At 40.6% G+C, this 24,136-nt stretch overlaps 1 protein-coding gene across 11 annotated transcripts in view; it reads right to left on the bottom strand.

Moving 5' to 3' along the window:
* Positions 1-24,136, bottom strand: part of cadpsb (Ca2+-dependent activator protein for secretion b) — an 81,916-nt gene that overhangs the window by 21,742 nt on the left and 36,038 nt on the right. For 4 of the 11 annotated variants that reach the window (XM_077530584.1, XM_077530583.1, XM_077530578.1 and 1 more), the window contains exons 6-17: positions 22,313-22,434; positions 20,291-20,402; positions 18,448-18,587; positions 18,074-18,140; positions 16,695-16,803; positions 16,405-16,617; positions 8,710-8,846; positions 8,459-8,646; positions 5,617-5,718; positions 5,469-5,532; positions 5,272-5,395; positions 2,425-2,493 (exon numbers count right to left, since the gene is read on the bottom strand). In XM_077530584.1, the coding sequence (XP_077386710.1) occupies positions 2,425-2,493; positions 5,272-5,395; positions 5,469-5,532; positions 5,617-5,718; positions 8,459-8,646; positions 8,710-8,846; positions 16,405-16,617; positions 16,695-16,803; positions 18,074-18,140; positions 18,448-18,587; positions 20,291-20,402; positions 22,313-22,434 (1,447 nt within the window). Of the gene's footprint in view, positions 1-1,636; positions 1,670-2,424; positions 2,494-5,271; positions 5,396-5,468; positions 5,533-5,616; positions 5,719-8,458; positions 8,647-8,709; positions 8,847-16,404; positions 16,618-16,694; positions 16,804-18,073; positions 18,141-18,447; positions 18,588-20,290; positions 20,403-22,312; positions 22,435-24,136 lie in introns of all 11 variants that reach the window. The other 7 variants (XM_077530585.1, XM_077530580.1, XM_077530579.1 and 4 more) reach the window with 3 other exon arrangements.

The raw sequence follows: 24,136 nt of genomic DNA, 5'->3' as shown, positions 1-24,136 counted from the left end.
AGGTACCAAGGAAAAGGGGAATGAGAGTTCTATGGCTATGATTACTTGTTCTTATTTTTTAGGACAAGCTAAGCGCTTGCACTGTGATATGTCTTCCAAATAACAAGGTGTTCTACTCTTCTCACTTTCAGTGCATGTAGGGCTGCGGGACATAAAGCGACATGTGATGTTGAAAGGGTGTCAGGCTCATGTGAAGTCGACACGCAGATGGAAGCGCAACGTCACATAAAAGAAAATGCACACGGAAAAGTTGCATTGAAGAAGCATTTGGATTTGGAGCTGCTCCACCTAACTAGCAAAGAAAGTTTCAGAAAAAAACAAAACATACTGCATTAGTAAAAAGTATCTTTTTCAGGGAAGCATTTGCTATTTTTTTTTCCAGTTGATTTGAATGTTGTCAACAGTTGCAAATCGTGTGCTTATTCATTGCTGAACATTATGATGGCAAACAGTGGAATGATGCACATCATTTTCAATGGTCACATTTAACTCAAATGAAAACAGACACATAAACACATACTACTACTACTACTACTGCAATATTAATAAATAGCCCTGTAAGAATGTTCGATTGAGAGCCAATACGGGATTTACTGTCATTCATAGTATATTGATCAAGCTTGGTATGTGCTAATGTACATCTAGACCTCATGCATATCTAAAACCAAATTCAACCACTAAAGCATCCACTTCAAATTGTCCTTTACAACATTAAAATAGATAAATTGATGAATCATATAAAGAAGAATCCCACTTATTTATTTGTTGTGTTTACACTGAAAATAATGTAACAACGAAAACAAATTAATGAGTTGGAAACTAATTCACTGCTTCAACACCGATCATTTAAAGGTGAATTGGTTAGTCTCGGACCAGTTTGAGTGATTATTCCATTAAAAAAAAAAAGATGCTACTTAACAACATGCATATAGTGCAGTATATTATCATTTTTTTTTATATAATATACTTTATGGAAGACGTGCTACAGAGAAATTAACCAGTCAAGGCATGCATGCATATATTTTTGTGTATATTATTCATCGTACTGTATAAAGCTTGGGGTCACCAACGCCAGTACTTGACAGCCCTAGCCTGCATGATTTAGATGTTTTCCTCTTCCAACACACCTGATTCAAATGATTAGCTCATCAGCACGTTCTGATAATGAAACCCTACAGGATAGGGGCCCTTAAGGACCAGAGTTGGTGATTCCTGGTATAAAGGATGTACTTGAGGGCATGTGAGGCAACATGTACATATATGTAATTAAATACATGTATGCCATGTATAGTACATACTGTTTGTGTGTGTACACACCATATATACACCATACAGTGGACCGCCGTCCCAATATTTTATTTTTAAAAAATATTTTCTGTTCCCGACACCACCATTTCTCATGGAAGATGCACGTTGAAAGAGTTTGCAGTATTTTTATTTTCCTATCCCCACGAAAAGCTGGGGTCCACTGTATGTGTAAATATGTTCATTAAGCTCATTATGTGTTTTATATGTGTTTTACATATAAAACATTTACAGATACAGGTACATACATATGCATGTAGGTATATGCTGTATGTGTAAATATGAGTGTGTGTGTGTGTGTGTCTAAACCAGGAACTAAACATGAGTTCACCTGGATCCTTCTGATCCTTTTGACCTTTCTCAACTTGAGCGCGAAAAAGAGGAGAGAGAAGATAAACAGATGTTTACAATTAGAGGGCTTATTAAGCTTGTTTTCACACTATCAAGGGGGACGTTTAAAGATGCTCTTCATCCCCATCTGAGGGGTTCGGCTCCAGCAAGTGAGGGTCTTGGCAACAGACATGACACAAACACATAATCAAAACATAGACGCTGTAACGTAACCTGTGAATGAAGAAAAGTGATAAGATGCTTGTTAACAAACAGACAAAAGCTCAGTAAGACGCACAGACATCTGGCAGGATCAGACAGGACACACGCAGCGACTGGCGAAAGGTCAAGTTAGGACAAGCCAACGTTTAAAGCGCTTCAATTGGAAACAGTCTATCATGTCGTCCCGTTAACCCCCGATTGTCCCAAGCCTACCTGTTGGGCATGGCACATCACTGACACATGATCAGACCACATGACTGGAGGAGATATCAATGTAAGCAATGTAAAAATGCATTCAAGTCAAAGGAATGTGCATTGAAACCAAAAGAAAAAAGCTCACAGACCAGACTGCTCATTCATGTCCACCCCAAGCAGATGGTTCTAATTAAAACAAAATGGACCCCGGCTGATTCTGTGGTGCTGCTCGGATCTCCCGACTGATTCTTTGGACACTCAGTCTCACACATAAAGGCACAGATAATAAAAATAAATAAACAAGCATGGCAACGAGAGCGGAGGCCGAGCTGGGTATGAGGTGAGAGGAGGGCTTTGGATGAAGGTACTCACGGATGGTTAAATCCATCACTTGAGACGCCAAGCAGAAGACAGGGTGCTCAAACATTTCCCTCTTTTTCCCTACGAAAAAAAAGGATCGGGGCATGCAAGAGGCTGGGGTCAGACGAGGGAATGCTGGAGGCTGAAAGCTGATAGGGCAGACGGCTGTCCGGGTGAGACTGCGAGTCAAATGTTCTCGGGTAATTGTAAAAAAATAAAAAATAAATAAAATAAATAAAAAGAGGAGCCTCACGAGGACAGCGGGAGGTCAGCTGACATAGCAGAGCAAGATAGTAAGGCTGTCTCCTTAATATCTTTTCAGCACACGCTGAGCAGTTCTTTTCGAGGCATAAAACGGCATCAGTGTGCAGTGGTGTAGTGCGGGCTGCCAGCGGGTTGGGGAAAGCTAAGTAGGCAAATGGGAGCCCCTATTATGTGGGCTGTTAGGTGGCAAAAACTACTGTTCGTCGTAAAAATACATACGGACAAATGTACTTCAGCACTAAATTAAAAATGAATTTTACGCATTTACAGTATATATAATATTCGTATTAATTGACGCATAAAAAATATTCTGTGCAGAAAAACATTATTTGCCACTAGCTAGTAGCGGCTAACAATTATCAACTGTAAAGTGATTAAAGTCTCAAATTAAAACATTTCAATGGATCAGCAGAGAAGCAACTGATTAAAGAAAAAAAATCCACCTCATCACTGCTGACTGTTTTGCATTTGATGAGAGACTATTTTGCAAGTAACTGTGCTTGCTAATGGTCTAATTTTTGCTGAAATGTTTCAAGACGCTTGTAGCATAGGATGGCCATGCTGTACTACATTAAATTTCACTTCACCCCTCACTATCAGTTCTGTAGTATCGTTGATATGAATATTTTAAGGCTAGCAGCAATGGGAATAGCCAAGCTAGCGAGGCTAACAGGCTAGCGAGGCTTAGAGCTACTCTCATTCACTGACAGTTTATTTTTATATTATCAGACTGTGTCACCTTGTTAGCAGGACATTTATCTGCTCCACAGTGTTACAGTTAGTGACGGAACAGATGTGTGAGTCATATGTACTCTGTAAATGACTCAAAGACTATTTGGTTCAATCCCAAACAGCTAGCTTTGGCTCGACTTTTATGCTAAGTATTACTACAGTATGTTCCCATAGCTAGCAAAAGCAAAACATGCTAAATTAAAGTCATTACCATTAAATTACCATTATCTCAATATCTTCTAACATTCCAGTGGACATTTATTTTGTATAGCACTTATCCTCATTAGGGTAGTGTGTGAGCTGGGACCAGCTGACTATGGATAAGATTTGGTTATCGCATATAGACAAATTTCTTCAAGCGCAAGCGCCCAACTACCCCTGCTGGCCACACACTACGCCAGTGTCATTGCGGTTTTACGCCACGTAAAGTGCCTGCGAGCGAATCGAGATGACGTCTCAAAGCACATGCAAAGTGGCGGATGCTGGCTTGTCGCCGATCAATCCCAGCATCTCTTAGTTTCGGAAGCCACTTTAGCAAACGTCATCCGATAGAGCGTAAAGCAACCGTGTGGGAGAGGAGAAGTAAGCAGAGTCGACAGGGAGGATAGCGGGAGACAGGGGTGACAGGAGAGCTGCTGGTATCTCGACGCGGGGGGTGTTAAGGGAAGGTTGACAGGAGTTTGGGGGTGGGGTTAGTAGAGGCTACACAGTGTGATTCCTTTGGGAGCCGTGACTCAGAGAGGACCGCCAAGTCCACATTGTCAAGGAGTCACCACGACAGATCAGCTTGGACAGCTTTCGGGGCTTTTTTGGGGGGAGTTGAATGCATTTTTACTCACACACACCTCTACACAAAGGGCAACTTGAGCTACTGAACAGCACAGAGCTAAAGTGGGCCTGAAACAAAGGAGAAAATTATTGCAGTGAGAGACAGCGAGAGCGAGAGCGAGAGAGAGAGAGAGAGAGAGAGAGAGAGAGAGAGAGAGAGAGAGAGAGAGAGAGAGAGAGAGAGAGAGAGAGAGAGAGAGAGAGAGAGAGATATCATCTGGGACAAAAGGGGACAAAAGACAAGTTGAGTCTCTTGCTGTCTTTTCTTGCTCATGTTAACCAGTTCATGTTAACCAGCGCCAAGCAGGCAGCTTGCTTAGTATAGAAGAACTTAGGGCAGAATAAAATTCCGATAACCAAATAATCAGCCGATTAATTTATTAATTTAAAAATATAGAATGAAAGAAAAAAAAAGACAACTGCTTTTTAATCACTCAGGTCCTAAAAGAACTACATAAAAACCAACCGTATGCACAAAGGGAAAAAAAAAAAAAAACTTTTGCATTTTGGTACAGATATGGATAAAAGTGCATATTCTGCATCCCCACATCATGTTCCACACATGCAATTTTATCTTATTAAACAAACACAAAGAAATTCACACAAATTAACACAGTAAAGAAAATTATTGACTTAAGACAATAAACTTCAGTTCGGGAATATGCTTTAATCAATAAAAAAAACAAACATAATTAAGTTATTTTGTCTTGAGTTAAAAATATGCAAAAACACATTCATGTTCAACATAACTACTTAATATTTTTTGTTTTTTTAAATATACAATTTGATTCAGATTAATTTGGAAGTCAGCATTCCTATTTACCAAATTTTCAGTGAACCATGCATGAATCATAATGGCAAAATTCTGCCACATAATGTATTTGAATTGGGTAACTATCCTATGAAAGTAAACAATATGGTACTGATTTTTGTTGTTGTAATTCGGTGTGTCACCAAAAACAATGACTTCAATTCACATGCCATTCTTTATACATATGCTGTCATATTCCGGCAAAGAGAAGATATTTTGGTTACCTTCAATTTTAGCGTAGTCTTTAATCCGCTGGTAGTTGAGGTTAGCAGCCTGCTCCAAACATCTGCGGATGACTCCTTTCACTTCCTCTGGAGGGACCGGCGTCGCAATGTCCTTCATCAGGACCTGAGGGTCACCGTTAAAGACAAGCGTGTGATTTGCTGATGTCATATCCATGTAAGCACAAATATGTACAAACCCTCTCCAGCAGAGATAATGTAGCCTTCAGTGCACCTTCGGGACGGCCAAAGGGGAAGCAATATCTACATGGAGGGATGAGGAGAGATGTTCATATTGATTTGAAAGTGGCGGAAAGTGCAACGTGCGTATAATAGTGTGCGCGTCACCTGAAATTTACAATCTGGTTTTCCAATATCACACGCAACCGCTCTTTGATGTCTTCAAATCGTTCCTTCTCGTCCACTTTGACGGTGCTCAGCCCGTCTGGCCTGCGAGGATCACAAAAACGCGTAAGAAGGGCAAGATAGCAACACGCACGATGATGTATAAATGAAAGCTCTCAGGTCCTTCACCGGCTGAACTGAGAGTTCACTTCAGGTTACAATGAAAACAACATAGTAATCAGAGATGAGAAGTAATTCACTACATTAACAATTAAGTAACATTATATAAATTGCATTATTCAAAATACTTTTAATGCAACATTTTACATGAGTACTTTTCACTACTACTTCTACTCGATTACATTCTCCTCACGACTTTTTTGTATCTATTTGACTTCATTCGTATTTTTTAAGGATTTAATTCAGTTGCAATTAGTGATTTTATAGGGAACAATCTTAAGTAGCACATTCCTATTTTACATTTTTGTCTCTTTAACCTTCATGCCCTGAATAAAAGAAAACAATTTTGAGTTGTTCACTAGTTACTCAGTACTTGAGTTTTTTTTTTTTGCAAATACTTACTTGGAGAACTACTTTTTACTTTTACTTGAATAATACAACAGTACTCTTACTGGAGTACGACTTCTGTCTACAATGTCTCACCTGTTGTGCTCTTGAGAGACTTTGGAATCCTTTCTTTTTCTAAACTTGAATATGAGGCGCGCTCGTTTAGAGCCCGTGTCAGGATTTGGCCTTTGGGAGCTCTTTGGGCTCATTAGGGCCTCGTAGCCCAGGGGCCCCCAGTAACTGCGGCCCTCTCTGACTTTAATGGACGCATAGGAGGATGAATAATATGGACAGTAAGAAACTACGGCAACAGAGGACAGAAAGAAAAGAACACAAAGAAAAAACAAGGAAACACGTGGAGATGTGCAAATGTTAACAACATAAATTTAAAGCAAACACAGTGACTGTATTTATGGAGCCGTAATGTGTTTTCTGCAGGCAATTGTGAGGACTGTGGGGAAAAAAAGAGAAGCTTTATTTACTGACTACCAGCACTCGTTGAAAAGAAAGGTGGTGAATTATGTTATGGATATAAATTTCAACCCTGAACATTTATAGCACTCTTGTGACCTTTTGATTTGAGAAGAAAAAAAAAAATCACAATCCCTACGCAGTATTTTTATAATACTATACCATTATAATCATTTCACGTCCTGTTATTCTACACTAAAGATTATTATAATTTTTCTTTATTATCATCCAGTTGGACTCCTTCATAGTAATGGCTGCTTCAACAATTACATGCTTGATTGCTCAGATAAGTGGGTGGGGAGGATTAGGTTGAATTGCTTTATATGCCGTACACAGTAAGGTGTATATTCACTAAAGGTTTTCATCGCCTTTGCACGGCGCTAACCGGTATAAATGTAGCAATCCGGGAGCGCCTAATTCACTAAAAACGCGCAGATGGGGAAATTCGTCACGAAGTGCGCTGCCAACCAGATTGCGCCATGGTGCGCCAGTGTTATTTGCGTGCATGTAAATTAGGTAATTTGCATACATTTGATGCAAAATATGCCCACCCCAATGCAAATGACACTCATTGATATGCAGCGTCTAATTCACTGCCAGCGCAAATAGCCACACCGAGTTTGCATGAAGCAAATAACGTTTATGGAAAGCATGTATAAACCAGCCGCAACCTCGATCCCGGGATCATGACAGCAGTGCATGTGGCACGGTGCACGTCACTTTCTGGCTCATCATGCAGAGAGGAGAGAGAAGAGAGAAGAGAGAGAGAGACAGAGAGAGAGAGAGAGAGAGAGAGAGAGAGAGTGTGTGTGAGGGGGAAGTTTTCTATGTTGGTTTAGGACACATAACGTAACCCGGGCTGATCGGCAATGGCAGGGAGGCATTTTACGATCATTTTTACGTGCCAGATGCATACTGTACGCCCACGCCAACCTCTGAAAATATATTATTTAAAAATGATTGCACCAATAATTTGTACTTTTTGAATGAATGACGTCATTGTCGCCCTCTCTGCTCTGTACAACGTAATGGCGCTATAAACGCTTACTCTCGGTCCAACCTCGCTTTCTGATTTCTCATTCCTTCGCCTCCTAACACCCTCCCACTGCACTGCCGGAGAAGTAGACAAACAAGTCAATTAAAGGCAATTAAGTTCAACAAGGCCGCTCTTTTACACAAGTCTGCAAGAAGAGCAAGTTAAGGTGATAGATGGTACTGTATTAAGGGTTACTGCAGGGGGGGGGGGGGGGGGGGGGGAACAACTTTTTGCAACAACCTCTATTTTGCGAAAATTCATCTATTCACCCGCGAAAAGTAAGGGAATACTGTATTAATGCTTCCTCTATTGTCCTCATGCCGTTGCCAGTCAATACTGTACGTCCGCCAAAATAGCACAAAATCACTCTGCCAGCCCCTCTCCTATTGGAGGACATCACGGTGCCGCCATTTACGAATAGAAGGCATACAGAATGAATGGGTTTGCTGTGCTATGGTAAGTGCAGTGTGAAAAGAACTTACTGGATAGAAGCTTGGCTTACAGGCTACAAAACGGTGTCAAAATAGCCCACAAAAAACACATTACAGTCCTGTCAATATAGTCAATGCATAAATCAAAATACAAGGACAACATTAAAATCAAACACACAAAATAATAGATGTGTAAAAACATAAAATAACTGATGCAATGAATGCTTTCCCCATTCTAGTGGTGCAGCATGTTCACAACAGTTTTTTTTTTGTTTTTTTTTAAGGCAAACTGTGTGCCTATAAAGCAATGGAAGATTGAAAAACAGAGGTTTGTGCACACCTGTTCCCGTGCACGTGGGAGGCACAAAACGCAAAGCTGTAGTGCAAAAGAGTGGGGTCGATAATGGCGCCACTCTCCGCCCTCTCCAGCAGATCGCGCAGGTAACACAGATGCCTGTGGCAACCTCGGACGCCGTTCCTGGCACAGTATTCGTCCAAAACAAACACCTGGCCCGGGCTGAACCATCCCTGCGCGGCACAAAGGGGTCAGTCAGTAACCTGCGACGCGAGTCAAACGGGCGCGGAGCTCACCAAGCAGCAGAAGGTGTCGTTGAGCCTGTGGTCCAAGGTGAGCCGCTGCACCATCTCAAAAAGCGAGGCGTGGTCAAAGCTACAGGGGTTAGCCGAGATAAACTCATCCATGCCGTGTTTCTGAGCTCTGTCAGCATCTATCCAGCCAACAGCACAGGAAGAAGCACACGGTTCAGAGGAGAGGATGTCAGTGAGGCGCACGCTAAGTCTTGGTCATAACACAGAAACATCAGGGAATATCTGAATTTTTGTTGCTGGTGAAGGGGAGGGGGTTCTTCTAAGGGCAAATTATAAACATTAACAGCTTACATTGTCAACTTGCATTGTGTCAGACAGCGTAAAGAGATCTGACGTTATCAGTGGGAGAGCTCAAGCTACGCTAGGAGCGACATACCATTGTATGTGCATCCGCGTTTTTTTACAGCGTCACAATCCCTAATGGTTTGCAGGGTGTCTTTAACTAAAAGTAATGTCATCAATAGATTCTGCCATTCCTTATAGTTGTTTGCCACCCAGTCGTGTGCGATAGAAGTGCTTGACTATATCGAAGGGGTCTCTGGATTTTAGATTCGCTATCAATCTCAGCGTGAAAGTCAATGAGGAGATTTTTTTTAGGGAAACGGAAATGAACATGGCTGATGACTGAGTATTAAATCTTATAATGAAATCCTGCGACATTCCTTGTGCTTTGATGTTTGTGAAAGCTCACAGCACAACATTCGGTGTACTTGAACAATCGAATGAGTTCAAATACAAGGGCTGGATCAGAAATAATTAAAAACATAAATAATCTCAACGTGCAAGTCATTTTCATAGATTATGGGACTGACTTCCAAATTATTAGATAGTACTTTTTAAATGTTTCTTTCCATTTGGAATGAAAACAGTTTATTTTGGATGACTACCTCGGGATTGAAGTAGAACTTCACTAATTACAGGCAAAAAAAAAAAAACCTAGAACAGAAAATGGTTGTCAAAGGATATCCCTAATTTGTCAACATGGTGGAATATAATAATGGACATTTAAAAAAATGGAAGGCCAAACAGCACTTGTAAATCAGAATCACGGTTGGTTCGAGACTTGTTGGGAAAAACTGGTTAAGCTACATTAAAATCAAAAAGCCCCATTTAATTTTGATCTAGGATACGGTAATTGGAAAACAATGTTACAGTTGTTGTTGATGTTCATGATGCTAACATTGTTTATATTGTTCTAATTTGCATTTTTTACATTTTGTTTTCCCTTTCCATTCTTTGGATGGGAAAATTTCTTACGGCGGGATTAAAGATGATGCGCATATTTTTGAAAGTGTGAACTGTACCAATCTGTAATAGTGTGAAAAGTTACAAATGAAGAATTACAAAATCCAAACAAAACACGAATAATAATATAATGGACATGCCTCACCTAAGCAGGAGGGCATATAAACATGTGGAACAAGAACTTTGCTTTCAGTTTTCACCATTTGAGACGTTAAAAGAGAAACCCACGAAGGTGCGAAAAAAGAAAAAAAAATCACTCTATTCATTCTTACAATGTCTTGGAAATGTTGTTTTCCTTCTGAATCAGGAAGTAGCTTGCCAATTAAAAAGTGAATAGGAAAACAAAGAAAACAATATGTGCACAATTTCCATGGAACTTTGTGCGCATGAGCAAAGAAAGAACCCATTAAACTTTGGTACGTATTATTGACTTTTTTTAGCATTGTAATAGGGCTTTTTTTTTTGTTATCTTTAATTTCTCAGGATACATTCTTCTCCATCCAGTCGTTTAAGTTGCGGTCGAGCTGGAGCCTATCCCAGATGACATTGGGTGAAGAGGCCATACACACATTTTCTCTTACAATCCTCATGCAATTTGATGCTAATTTGATAGCTTAGCCTTGCTCTTCTTCATCTTGTAAGTATGGAAACAGCTCTTACATTTGATCTCATTTGATTGCACAGGTGTACTTAATGAAGTGGCTGTGAGCGCATATAGGTGATGCGTTCGTGTCCTCTGTGTGAGTGACAGGCGTCAGTTCCGTGACACACAGACAAGGTGAAGATGGCTCGGGAAGGGCGTGGGGTGGAATGCGCAGGCCAGATTTTGGGGGCCGGGTTGGGCTTGGAGAGAGACCAGGTGACGTCTGTCAACCTCCGGGTGGGAAAGGCTGATGGGGGACAGAGTGCAATGCGATTGGCATTCTGAGATACTTTCTAACGAGGGAAACTACAGAAGGTTACTTTAATCTGAGGAGGGAAAACCTGCGATGCGACAAGTTAAGTGTTAGGACAGGTGAGCTAATGTGAAAGGAGAGGACACATGGAGTGTGACAACACAAAGTGAGGATGGGGGACACTGACAGAAGTTAGGGTTGAAAAAACAATCGGGAAGTGGACAAAAAGACGATATAGCGGGAAAAGGAAGACCACAATGAAAGAGTTACTGATGGCCCAGTTACCAAGAGGCAATATTGCAAGGGTGTTGGGCGAGTGAGACAACATTCAAAAGTGTGAGCAGAAGGTGTCTGGCCTTTATGTCCTTTGTTTGGAATAAGTGAGGACATAATGAGTAAGTGCACTGGGCTCGCTCAACACCACGGCACAATTCCAGCTTACAAATAGGAAGAGCAAGAATATAAGCGAGTATGTTTGCAATAACACGAGCACATGCTTGGAGGACGAACCGTGTGAATTTTATAAACGTCATGCAGCCCCGTTTTGAGATTCGAGCCTTTGAAATTCTCTTTCTCTCTCTCTACGCATTTGCAAGTTGACAATACTTGAATGTGTTGCAGTGTGTTCATGGTCATCTACCGAGCAGACTAACAGGCATGTCACTACCAAAGAACTCGAACAGGGTAGCAGTTCGGTGCAAGTATGGGTAAATAGCATGAAGCCAACATAGGCAGAACTGTATCATTCGCTGGGAGATGGGGGAAGTGGGAGGGGGGGTATGAATGGAACCTCCTGTATTGACAGAAGAAACTAATGGACACAAACAGAAGTGTCCTCCTACTCAGGCAAACCAAATGCTATAAGGGGTCTCGGCTTTCTGGAGGTGGACCACTGGACTTGCCTCGACGTCTACAGGCCCGTCTACTGCAGGAGGAGTGGGAAGAAGGGGGGACAAGGGAGGAGTTCCGGAGTATTTCATCGTAAGAAGGGGCGGCATTAGCTACTCCTTGTCTTTGGCATTCAGAATACTCCGCATACATATTTGCCAACTCTCGTCAGGGCAAGAAGAAGCAAAACATAAACGTCTCTGAGCAAATTGAGCCCTCTCTAGTAAAGCACGTCAGCAATGTCACACATTGACTCCACTCTCTACCTTACATCAAATGAATTATACATGTTCCATCGATAGAATATTAAAGATTTGTTTCCAGCTCTTTAACATCTCATTAATATTGCATGTGAATATTTCAGATTTCAGGCCAATCCATCTTCATTCTAGGTCATCAGATTGCTTTACTCTTGAGGGATCGGGTTACCAATGTGAGCAAAGAGAGAAGGCAATTATGCAGGAACAACTATCATATCCACTTTAACCAAATACTAAGCCAAAAAACAAAAAAAACAAAACAAAAATAAAAACGTTCTTAGAATAAAGACATGCATCCTATACTGGCACGAATGGATGCTTCTATAATTTGATCCTCAAGTGGAGGTTGTCAAAAAGGGAAAAAAAAAGGAAAAAGTTCTCAACTAAGATCTAAAGACATGAAGCGAGACATGAAGAAGGAGCAGAGGGAGGAGAAAGAGCAGGAAGAAGAGAGAGAGAGGGGCAGAAAGAAAAGAGCGTTGCATTTGTCAGATAATCGGCGGGGATTATCTGAGCTGTGCCGGCTACAGGGAAGCACTTACCCTTGAGTCCAGCTAGAAGACAGCAGGGTAAGAAGGGACAAACCAGAATAACATAAAGACTAGCAACAAGGCTGGAGGAGAGCAATCACGAGAGACCCTGACTGACCGAGCAGCTAGCGGCATTACTGAAGAAGGGTAGACAGGCAAAGCATGAAGAAGAACACACAACTGAGAAGAAAAACAACAACAACAATAACAACAAACAACAAAACAACAACCGATACCGACACGAGACCTCGTGGCTTGTGAGTACATGTGAGGACGACGTGTGACAAAGACGCTGAGGCGGACTCAAGAGAGAACGAGGCAGACAGAGATAGAGGAAGAAAGCGGTTAGTAACCTCGTCACTCCACTGTAGTGTTTTGTTGTCCATTTTTAGGCCAGTACTTAACGAGCGGACAGCTACTGATTAGGTTTGTAAAGGTCACAGGAATTAAGAGGTGCCACTATGTTTATATCAGGGATTCTCTGAGGGCCAGCAACAAAAAAGCAACAATCTATTATTTTTATTTCTCTTTCTATCTAACCTCGCTATCTCTCGCTATCGCTCGCTATCTAACCACATGCTAGCTAGCCACTCAAGTAAATTAAAATTACAATGAAAATATACATTAGCAGGACAAAATTTATATGAATTACTTTTTTCAGGTGATACAACATGATGTCGAAATATGACTATAACATACCAAGTGCTAAAAGGACATATTTGTTTACGTGAGACAGTACACGCCTGGTAGCTGTTCCCATGTATTGTGGAGGATACAAATTCCTGTCTTTAAATGTATTTCAAAATAAAAGCCCCAAATAGGTTATTTCTTTTTGGACGCATCCCATGTGTGCCATTGTGGGGTGGGATGGAACACAGCCGGCTCCCAGCAAATCGAAGCAGCTCCCCTAGTTAATTCATTTAAATTATATGTCGCAAACAGAGCCGCATGTGTGTTCTACATGCGGAAGGCATTTGATAATATGCATTTAATAATAAGAAGAAGAAGAACATATAGTCACCTGCGCATGTGACGTGGGAAATTAGAGACCTCCTTGCCCTGTTATTCGCACGTCCATGTGTTTTAGCGGTTCTGAAATCTATTCTACTTTTTGTCACCAAATTGCGAGATGTGCGGCAGCTTGTGAAGTGTAACGCGCCTTCCAAAGTCACAAACATACTAAACTAGAGTTGCCCTGGCACGAAAATGAGGTTGTGCCCCTTTTACGCCAAGCGCAATAAGGACATTTCGAGTTGGCCCCAAAAATTTGGAATGGTAATGTACTTGACATTTAACTTCATGTAATGTGTTGCCAGTGGTCACTGCAGTATTGGACTTGTCAAGAGTACAAATGCAACACTACCATGTGGTCTCCTATCATTGTTTTGGTTGTGAGACACTCACACGTTTACACTTAACACATACACCCTCACAGATGACTGTTTTTAGTATGAAGGTTGAAAGTATATATATAAAGAAAATCCCTTTAAGACTTGTTTTCAAATATTTCACGCTGAAAAAAACACAGTTCTTGCGTAATTAACAGCCGCAAGGATACTTGTTTGAGCCTTCTTCATTTAAAAGCAGCGTTGTGTAAACAAGCCCTAAAGGGAATCCTCCATCATTTTCAAAAGCCTGACAGAAAATGTTGCAAACATGCTTTTTGGTAGATCTGAAATGTGAGCAGACAGTTACTTGCAAAGGATTTCAAAATAAAGAATCCACTTTAACGTTCTCTGCTTCAGTTCCTCTTATTTCCTCGTTTGAAAAGAAATCAGGTTCAGACTGGAATGAGAACATTTACTGTGATGAGTTCAACAGGGAATCATCCTCTTTGAATTGCTTTTTATGTTTTCGGACTAATGACTTGGCTTTTTTTTTTGCAGGGGCTTCTTCTCCGAAAACCCACTAAGAGCCTACAACAGCTGAAATCAGTTACAAGAGGGTGTGCACACTTTTGCTACCATAGTATCATCTTTGTGCTTTCCCTTTTCTATTTTTTTTCCCAGTGTAATTATACAGGTTATATGTCACATGAATGATGAAAAAAGATTTGAATAACTTGGTGTCATTTTATATCAGAGAGACAGGGCCTTTGAATAGGGGTGTGTAGACTTTTTATACCCACTGTACCGCACATGTCGTTTTAAAACAACGTCTACAGTAGATCTTGAAATAAGTAAATACTAAATTCATAAAGTTTTAGCTAATACAGTATAATGTTTAAATGACATGAGTATTCCAAAATTTTATACAAAAATATTAAGATAAAAATGATCCTGTTCATCTGTTTTTGCTGAGGATACTTTTTTTTTGTTGTTGCTTTATTTTTATTTATTTATTTTGCTTAAATTTCACTATTGCCTATGATCTCGTTTACAAAGTATTTGCGGCTATTCCTTACTTTGCTAGGATAGCATATCTCAAGTAGTGCTTACTCCTAATAATAAAGCGTTTCATTTCAAAAGTCAGGACTGTTGTTGAGCACTGCAGCGGAGTCAGGAGGGCGATGTACATTATGATCCCAGTGCCATTCAAGACCACCGGGGGGGGGGGGGGGGTGAAACATGTTTGCGCAGTGTGCCACAATGTTTCAGGGGATGGGGACGAGGGATTGGTGAGGTCGCGTTCACCGTGGCGAGGCTTTGAATGGCGACGGCTGGCGTCAGAGGAGTCAACTAACCACAAGAACGATCACATACTGGACAAAAGAAATCAATGGAGAAACAACATAGAATTTATGTGATAGGGTTCGGAGGAGCTGAGCCAATTTGTGTGTGAATTAATTTAGTTGCCTTATGAAGATTTTCTCTACACAAGATGCACACTGAAAATCCTTATTTTATTCCGAATAGCAGGATCTATTAGGAAGTGCAGTATTATTACAATTGTTTAGCCAATTGAGAATGGCACGATTATCCATCCATCCATCCATTTTCTTGACCGCTTATTCCTCACAAGGGTCGCGGGGGCTGCTGGCGCCTATCTCAGCTGGCTCTGGGCAGTAGGCGGGGGACACCCTGGACTGGTTGCCAACCAATCGCAGGGCACACAGAGACGAACAACCATCCACACTCCCAAGCACACCTAGGGACAATTCGGAGCGCCCAATTAACCTGCCATGCATGTCTTTGGAATGTGGGAGGAGACCGGAGTACCCGGAGAAGACCCACGCGGGCACGGGGAGAACATGCAAACTCCACCCAGGAAGGTCCGAGCCTGGACTCGAACCGGAGACCTCAGAACTGGGAAGCGGACGTGCTAACCACTCGACTACCGTGCCGCCTGGCACGATTATATTTGTTATAATGTATATAATTTGCTGTAAATGCGGATTTATTTTAAATGCGCGATTTGGGGAAACGAGAGACAGTAAGAACAGAATTGGGGACAGATGTCACACGACTGCAGACAGTCTTACCTTCACTTTTCTACCTGACGTGGTCTGCTTAGATTGTAGCCGTATACTGTATAAAACACATCTGGCCACCATTCAGTGAATATAACATGCCTACAGTTTGGAACCTGAGCAAGACATGCTGACGTCAGCTTAAATTCCACCCCAGCAGGCTTGAATGTTCCGATCTCATGTCAGGTGGTTGCTGTGCTTTCAACACAACTATGGTTGCTTGTGAGCTGATGGGGTAGCCTGTTGGGTTGGCACCTTTGGGAGTGGGCGGAGTGAACGAGTGCTGGTCCAATCCGTGAGAGGTGTGTCTTGTGTGTTAGTTCTACCAGCACGTTTGTGAGCGCAGGTGCGGAGCGCATGAGCGTGCGACATTCATGAGCCGTCACTGCGGCGTGGATGGAAAACTACCTACGGCTATACGTCAGCGTGCCGCGCGTCGGCCTACTTACAGAACTGAGAGATGGGAGCGTCCATTTGGGCCGAGGCACCCCCTTTGGAGTTAAGTTTCTGGACCTGAGTGGGCGGGACGGGCTTGTGGGACTGGCCGGTGGCGCGATACATGGCCTGGACCCACAGGATGCGGTCCTGCTCGTCATCGCTGGCGAAGATCACAGTGTCGCCCTCCTTCACCGCGTTGAAGAAAGCCCTTCCGCCATCCAAGCCTGACACAACAGCGACAATTCAGACTTGCTTCCCAATTCAAATCAAGAAATGTTTTTGGGGATCGATGCCAACTCACCTGGCTGCGGGTCACTGTAGTCCACAGTGTAGCCGTCCAGCTGGAGGAGCTCTTGCGGTTCTGACTTTTTCTCTCTGTAGCTGCACATGGCGAATGTGTATTGACTCACCTTGGAGACAAAGCGGGAGATGTCACTTCAGAAAAATACACATTTTGCAGTGACATTCACACATGGAAAAATGATTCTTTGTAACAAATGGATTGATTAATAAAGGCGTTTTCAGTGTAAAAGTCTATTGTACTTTTTCTCTTGTATTGCATTCAGACTCTTAGTTGAAGTTGAATGAAATAAAATACCACATTTAAATATCAATGGTAATGCCTACAATGCATTTACTTCTATGCATTAAAAAAAAAAAAAAAAAAAAAGTTCAACTAAAACAATATTTCAGGAACCTAAGATTTTGATTCAGAACTATAATGTAAGTATGAATGGATAGACAGAATAGTTTTTAATTGTAGTTCGATTATTTTGGTACCATATTTTGTTCAACAAAAGAGACAATACAATGCAACGATGCAATTCTAAAAAGTAGAAGTCCATATAGTTTTTTTTTTTTTTTTTTAAGTATGTTTTTTGTAAAAAAAAATAAAAATAAAAAATGTGCATCTCAATAAATTGGATATTATGGTAGGCTGAATTTATTTTAGAATTTCAATTTTAAAAAAAGTGACACAAAATGATAGTTCATGATTTTATTTTATTTTAGAATTTTGCTAATCATAGTCTCATAGCTATACTAAATCTCTAGAAAATAGAATATACGCACACAAAAACACGAGAATTATTTTTAAAGTATAATTAGTTGGGAATCAGCTTTTTAAAAATTTGTTCCCAATGTGGTTAACAAATCTATACTATATTATATATGAGAAGTTAACTACCGGTACTGAAAATGAACTCTTTACGACATTCTAATATTGTGATAGCCACCTGTATATAAATAATTTCATTTGTAATCTCATTTGATTGTGAATGTGTTATATTATTCAGTGGCAAACTGTAATTTTACATTAGTAAGGTTGCAAAATTATTATTATTATTATTATTATTATTGTTGTTGTTGTTGTTGTTATTATTATTATTATGGCCCTTGTGAGGAATAAGCGGCCAAGAAAATGGATGGATGGACTATTACATGAAAATGTTGAAATTTTATGTGGGCAGTCATATTACAAGTAAAATAAGACTCAAAAACGTCACCATTTCACCAGGACAAGTTTGAATTTTATAAGACAAATGTAACAATGAGATTTTTTTGTACTATGTGAAAAAGTTTGATGGGGAAAATAAATGTAAACTTCTTTTTATTGTTTTTTGTTTTTTAATTATTATTGTTTTAATCGCGTCAAGGGTAACAATATAAAGAAAAACTCACTTGCACAAGAACAAAGAACCGTTTCTTCCAGCGCTTCCAGACATTCTTCCCAAAAGCCCACAAATACCTGCCAAAACATTCAGCACACACAAAGACTCAAAAGGAAAAGAAGGGTCTCATTAAAAGGTTTTCTTCATCGATCCAAAGTGCTGTAATTGCAACACATGGCGTATTTTTTGTCCTCAATCATTGTTGAACTTATATTAAAATTTAAAAAATAAGTTCATTCTGGTGTCCACCAGAGGGTGCTGTGTACTTCCCAGTATTTTTCCGCAGTACGTGATTAGAAAGGAGGCCAAAGAGCTGAGAAGTCTCCTAAAACGGCATGGAGAAGTGACAGGCCCACAGCCAGCCAGCTGCTTACACTTACTTACCCGCAGTGTTTCATGTTTTGAGGTTTGTCCATGCGAATGGCCAGTTTGATCCCGAGGTTTTGATCGGGGCAAGCTTTGGTCAAGGTCATTTTATGGAGCTCAGACTGCTTGGGACTGTTGGGAGTCGGATGGAGGACAACCTGCATTTCAAGCAAATCAAAAACCAAGAGGTGAATAAATTATTTTGTGTGTGGTTTCTGACGGAGCGAGCGTTTGACTTGTTCTGCAAGTGAACGAATAAAAGGAATGGAGGCAGAGAAACAGGCCAATGCTTCACGCTGCCTCTGTCTAATCTCTCTTTGGTGCATTAAAGAGCTTTGAGGAAGTCTGACTTCCTGCCAGTGCTACTGCAGTGGGAGATCACAAGGCCTTGTTACAGCCAAGGTCACCTCCACTTCTGGAACCGAAGAGTAATCGCCAATATATCACCACATTGCTACCTTTCCCAAAGGAGCACTCCATACTAATTTACCCTTCAAAGATAGGTATAGCGGCTTGAAAGAAGCACAAGAGCATCTGTGTCATTGCTAGGGCGACCTTGGACAACCTACTTTACTGCTCTATAGTACTTGTGGTATCTTTTGGTGGCTTATATAATCTGTAGTTCACATATTTCTCACGGTTGGCCTTTGACAGCGTCCTAGCATGAAGTGAGTTTGCAGGCTTGGGCAGTTTTTAAACAAAAACAGCCCAATTTTTATGGGTTGGTATGTACAACATTTTTTGGGTTGTTTTGTACTAAACATTCCAGAAAGTTGGAAACTAACCAACTAACCAAAAATTGGGTTATTTTTGACCTAGCAGTTTTAAGGGTATATCATATTAAAACTTACATATCGCTGGCATCTAAAGGGACACTTGACTCATTTAGCCATTTTCAGTAATAAGAAGATAATATTTTGTCTATAATTATTGTGATAACTTCATTATTCTTCATGAACAATTAATACTTTTAAAGACTCATTTTGTCAATTACTGTCAACTGAATATGACATCGTGCATGCTCAGGAAACAGGTAACGACCAAACAGTTTGCTGACCAAACCCAGAAAACGGGTGAGCCGTGATTGGTTGTTAACTATTTCCTCAGCACGTGTGATGTCATCTTCAGTGGCTAGCAAGTGGAAAAATGTGTTTTTAAAGTTATTAATTCTACATGAAAAATAATGAAGTTGTAAAATTAATTCTGGATTAAATTTTGGCGGTACAATATTTGGCCCGACCAGTGATATGAAAACCGATGTGCCTTTTTTTTTTTTTTTGACAAAAGGCATTTTCTTACAGGAATACATTCATTTTTTTCAAGAATAAAGACATGTTTTTAATATTCACTTTTAATATTCAAATTTGACTTTTCTTCCCTCGATTAACTATTGGCTTAATACATATTATTAGGACTTCATCTTGGAAATATACAGTACTGAAAAAAAAATCTTCTAGTAAAGATTCCTTTTTTTTTCCTGCACAAAATATTACTTTATTCTCAGAATGTTATTTCATATCTCTCTCGAGAAAAATCTGAATTTAATTTTTTATTGTAACATTATACATTTTTAATTCATTTTTTTTCTGCAAAAAGCGAGAGAAAAAAAAGAAGAGATTTTTTTTTTCTTTTTCTATAGGGCATTTAGGGGTACACATGGTAGTTATGTTATGAGTGTTGTCTCTGGATCCAAAAAGTTGGAGAACCCCTAATGTATGTACAGTATTTTAACATGTGTCTGGTGAATGCATAGTGAGCTTTCAGATGTTATTAAAGTTGACAGAAGACGACAACAAAGACATCAGCATCTTTCTACATGATTTGAGTGAATGTTTTGTTTTAAGAGAAACAAACGCGTTACCCTGCCCAGCTCTTTGTCCTCCAGTGCCAGCACGCCGGTGCTTTCGGTGAACAGTTTCACCTTGACGGCAGGCAGAGGGTGTGTGGTGGTGAAGTCCCCTTGGGTCCCCCAGCTGAAAGACACAACACGGATGACTCCAGAGGTCAGTTTCCATGACACCCCACAACACTAGAGACTTCATCACCTTGGAACTTTATTTACTGTTGTATGGGAGAAGGTTTCACTTTCGTCCCTCTACCTTTTGTCATATAAATCAAACAGGAAATCAATTGTATGGCAATCAAATTAATAAAAAGGCACGCTCTATTTTTTTTGACGCCGTAGCCATCAATCTGCAACATAATTGCACAATAAAAAAAAAGATCAGACAGCTCATTGTTTATAGACACGCACAGACCCGAATACTCCATCTTCCTAAATGTATTCTGCTGTTTTTACGCCAGACGTCTTAAAAGCTGAACTTGGCAAGATTTGAAGATCACAATCGACACCCACCTTGTCACACAAAGTGACTTAGTGGCTGTACAACAGGAAGATGCCAAAGATTCGCTCAAGTCAGCTAATCTCCATTTCGGTTTAAAGGGACAACAGAATGAGCCCCAACAGTGCAGTTCGGAATCAGCGCTGATAGGATGCACTGCATTTTTTTTTTTATATTATTTTTTTATTGTGGACATTTTTTTAGTGGCAACATTAACTTATGACAACAGCTCATTGCTGTGGATACTGAAACCTCTTTTTCTTTTTTTGTGTAAAGCTCATTCTATCCTGCAGCATTTGCACTACTAAAACTGATTCCCAGCAGGTGTTCCGAACCTGAGACAGACTTGAGAAAAGGTGAATTTTAACACCTGCCAGTAGCCTCTTACCTCACAGAACATGAACTTATAATCCCCTAACCATTAGGTGATGAGAGCTAATACACAATCTGTATGAATTTGACAGTCAGTTAATTCAACAAAACGTTTTTAAGAGTTGCACTTCAGAGCAAGGTTTCAATGGATAGAATCCACCCTATGAATGTTTCTTAATTGTAATACATCCAAGTTATGTAACGTCAACAAAGCATGTGCAATTGAGACTCGTATTGGTATTGATGTTGCTGAGAAGCCAGCAATGATCCTGAATGGCGCCATTGTGTATCGTGAAGGTGACTTTGACGCTCAATCTTTGAGTTTCATTCATGGATGTGACAGGCCTCCAACAGATACAAAGAATGGGACGCTCAAGAACAGGGCAAGGAAAGAAAAGGCTTTTATTATCAGACAACAGGTGTCATAAAACATCTAGAAGTGTCAATTTGGGACACATTCAACTGACAAATTTGAAGAGGATTTGGCATTTGAAACCCCACCCCACTCAACTGTTAACTGTCAAACAAATACCACTTCTACAAACAAGCAAAGATTGCCTGCCCTCGCAAAAAACTTTGCGTTCTCTCGCAAAGATTGCGAGGAACGCAAAGATTGCGAGGAACGCAAAGATTCCGTTCCCTCGCAAAACATTTTGCGTTCGCGAGGGAACGCAAAGTTGTTTTTTTCGCTTACCATGTCACCTTAGCTGCGCCGTAAACACTTCCGGGTCATCTTCCATGTGAACAAAAGCGACGAGGATGGAACGTTTGTAAACATGTAACAAAACAGTGGGAAAGCTTTCCCAAAGCGACTAGGATGGAGCATGTATTTTTCCACTGCTTTGTTTACACGTCGCTTTTGTTCACATGGAAGATGACCCGGAAGTGTTTACGGCGCAGCGAAGGTGACATAGTAGGCGAAAAAAACAACTTTGCGTTCTCTCGCAAAGATTGCGTTCCCTCGCAACGCAAAATGTTTTGCGAGGGAACGCAAAGTTGTTGTTGTTGTTTTTTTTTTTCTACCATTTCACCTTAGGGGCTCCGTACTATTTCCACAATGCAGTTCTCACTTTCTAAATTCACTTTCAGTCTTTTGTTTTGGGTATTATTACATTTGTGAATACAACTTTGTTGTTATTGTTGAGTGTTAATTGCTGTTTGTGTCTTACGTGGGCTTTGATGCTTCCGCTTGGTCAGTCTGGAGCTTCTCTCCTCCCTCCACTTCCATGGTGCAGTAGACAATCCTGTTGGGAGCCAGAGACTTCAGCCCCTGCACCTCCATAATCACCACCTGGAAGCACACACACCATGTCACCTCATTTAAGACAAACGGGACAGGGAGAATCTCCTGTACTTAAAACACCAACCAGAAATAGAACATGAAATTTACGTAAAAGTGAACGCTCATATCTTTACATATGTCCCAAAAGCATTTGGGAGTAATGTAGCACATGCTGCTCTGAGATTGTTGTTAAAAATAGCAAGGGGTCTATGTTAAAGGGACAAGCAAAGCCAAAATGGCTTTCCAGATTTTAATCACACCACCTCCTGCCATCAATGTATTCTCTTTGTTTAAACACTGTTTGTATGTGGCGCACATTCTGTGACGGCCTGGCGACGGGAAATTATTATTATTACCAAAATTCGGAATTTATTACCTCCTCCAAGGAGGTTTTCATCGTTGTTTTGTTTGTTTATGAGCGATATTATGCGCAAGCATAGAGCTAAAGCACACCTGAAACAAAGGAGAGTTATTGCAGTGAGAGACAGAAAGTGAGTGCGACAGGTCATCTGGGACAAAGATACACCAAGTAAAGAGTAAATAAAGACACTTGCCTCTCCTACTGGAGTCATAAAGACTTCTAAGTGTTTTTTTTTTTCTTATTCCTATTTCTCTCCCAACCAGTATTATTTATATCTACCAAGGAGGTTGACTGTTAATTTAGCAGGGCTAAATGCGACTATTCTGTTAAATAATTAAGCACGTAATATCCAGCCTTTTGTGAGATGTTTTTCAACTTAATCTTAATGACCTGCAGGGTCTACCCCGATTACTGCCCAAAGCCAGATGAGATAGGCTCCAGCACCCCCCCCCCTGCGACCCTTGTGAGGAATAAGCGGTCAATAAAAAGGATGGATGGATTCAACTTAATGACAATACAGTACTCAAAACCAGAAATATGCATAAGGTGGTTAAAAAACTGCCCATTTAAATGGGTCACATATAACATATTGTCAATAAATGTTTAAGGTTGACTTCCACTTTAAATAACGCCATACAAGATGAATACTACCCATATTGTGTTGTTTTCTCTTGATGGTCTATAAAAATCAAATAAAATGAAATCAAATCAAATACAATCTACCAATACAAAAGGCTGTGATGCATATATCAAAAAGTTCATTAGAAATTAAACTATACTTGAACTGGATGTGTTGAAGATATTCTTGGCAGATTTAAGATGGAATTTAGGAGGTTGAGGCACCAGTTTAGACAGAAACAGGCAGCATAATTGGCCTCTATGGAACTGTCACCATCCCTCCCACACACACAAACACACAAACATGCATGCGTGCACATACAGTCGACAAACAACATATGTAACAGTGAAAATTGCTCTGCTTTCATTTTTTACAGCATTTCTCACAACGATGCAACTACTTCGGCACTGGGCTGCAGAAAAAAAAAAAAAAAAAGTGTTGCATCTCGCACATGGCGCACTTGGAGCGGAAATAGCTCTGCATCATGAGGACCGAGCTGTGATGGCTCCCCGTTCCGAGTCGGTAGCTCGGTCTCAGACAAGCCGATAAGATGACTCATACCTGCCGTTAAAGAGCAGGTAAAGGGGGATCTATGTCGAGTGTCAGCCTGTTATTCATGCGGCGTCTGTTCAGCCGTCTGAAGAAGTCTGCTGTCGGTTTCTAAACTTAGTCTGAAGCAGATAAGGAGTCTTCGTGGCTTCTGATACAGACAACTGCACTTCTGCTCCATG

Source organism: Festucalex cinctus, chromosome 8 (assembly GCF_051991245.1).
Source record: "Festucalex cinctus isolate MCC-2025b chromosome 8, RoL_Fcin_1.0, whole genome shotgun sequence".
NCBI classification, from domain to species: domain Eukaryota; kingdom Metazoa; phylum Chordata; class Actinopteri; order Syngnathiformes; family Syngnathidae; genus Festucalex; species Festucalex cinctus.
Note: the sequence above shows the minus strand (reverse complement) of the source record. Positions and strands in the feature narration are given on the sequence as shown.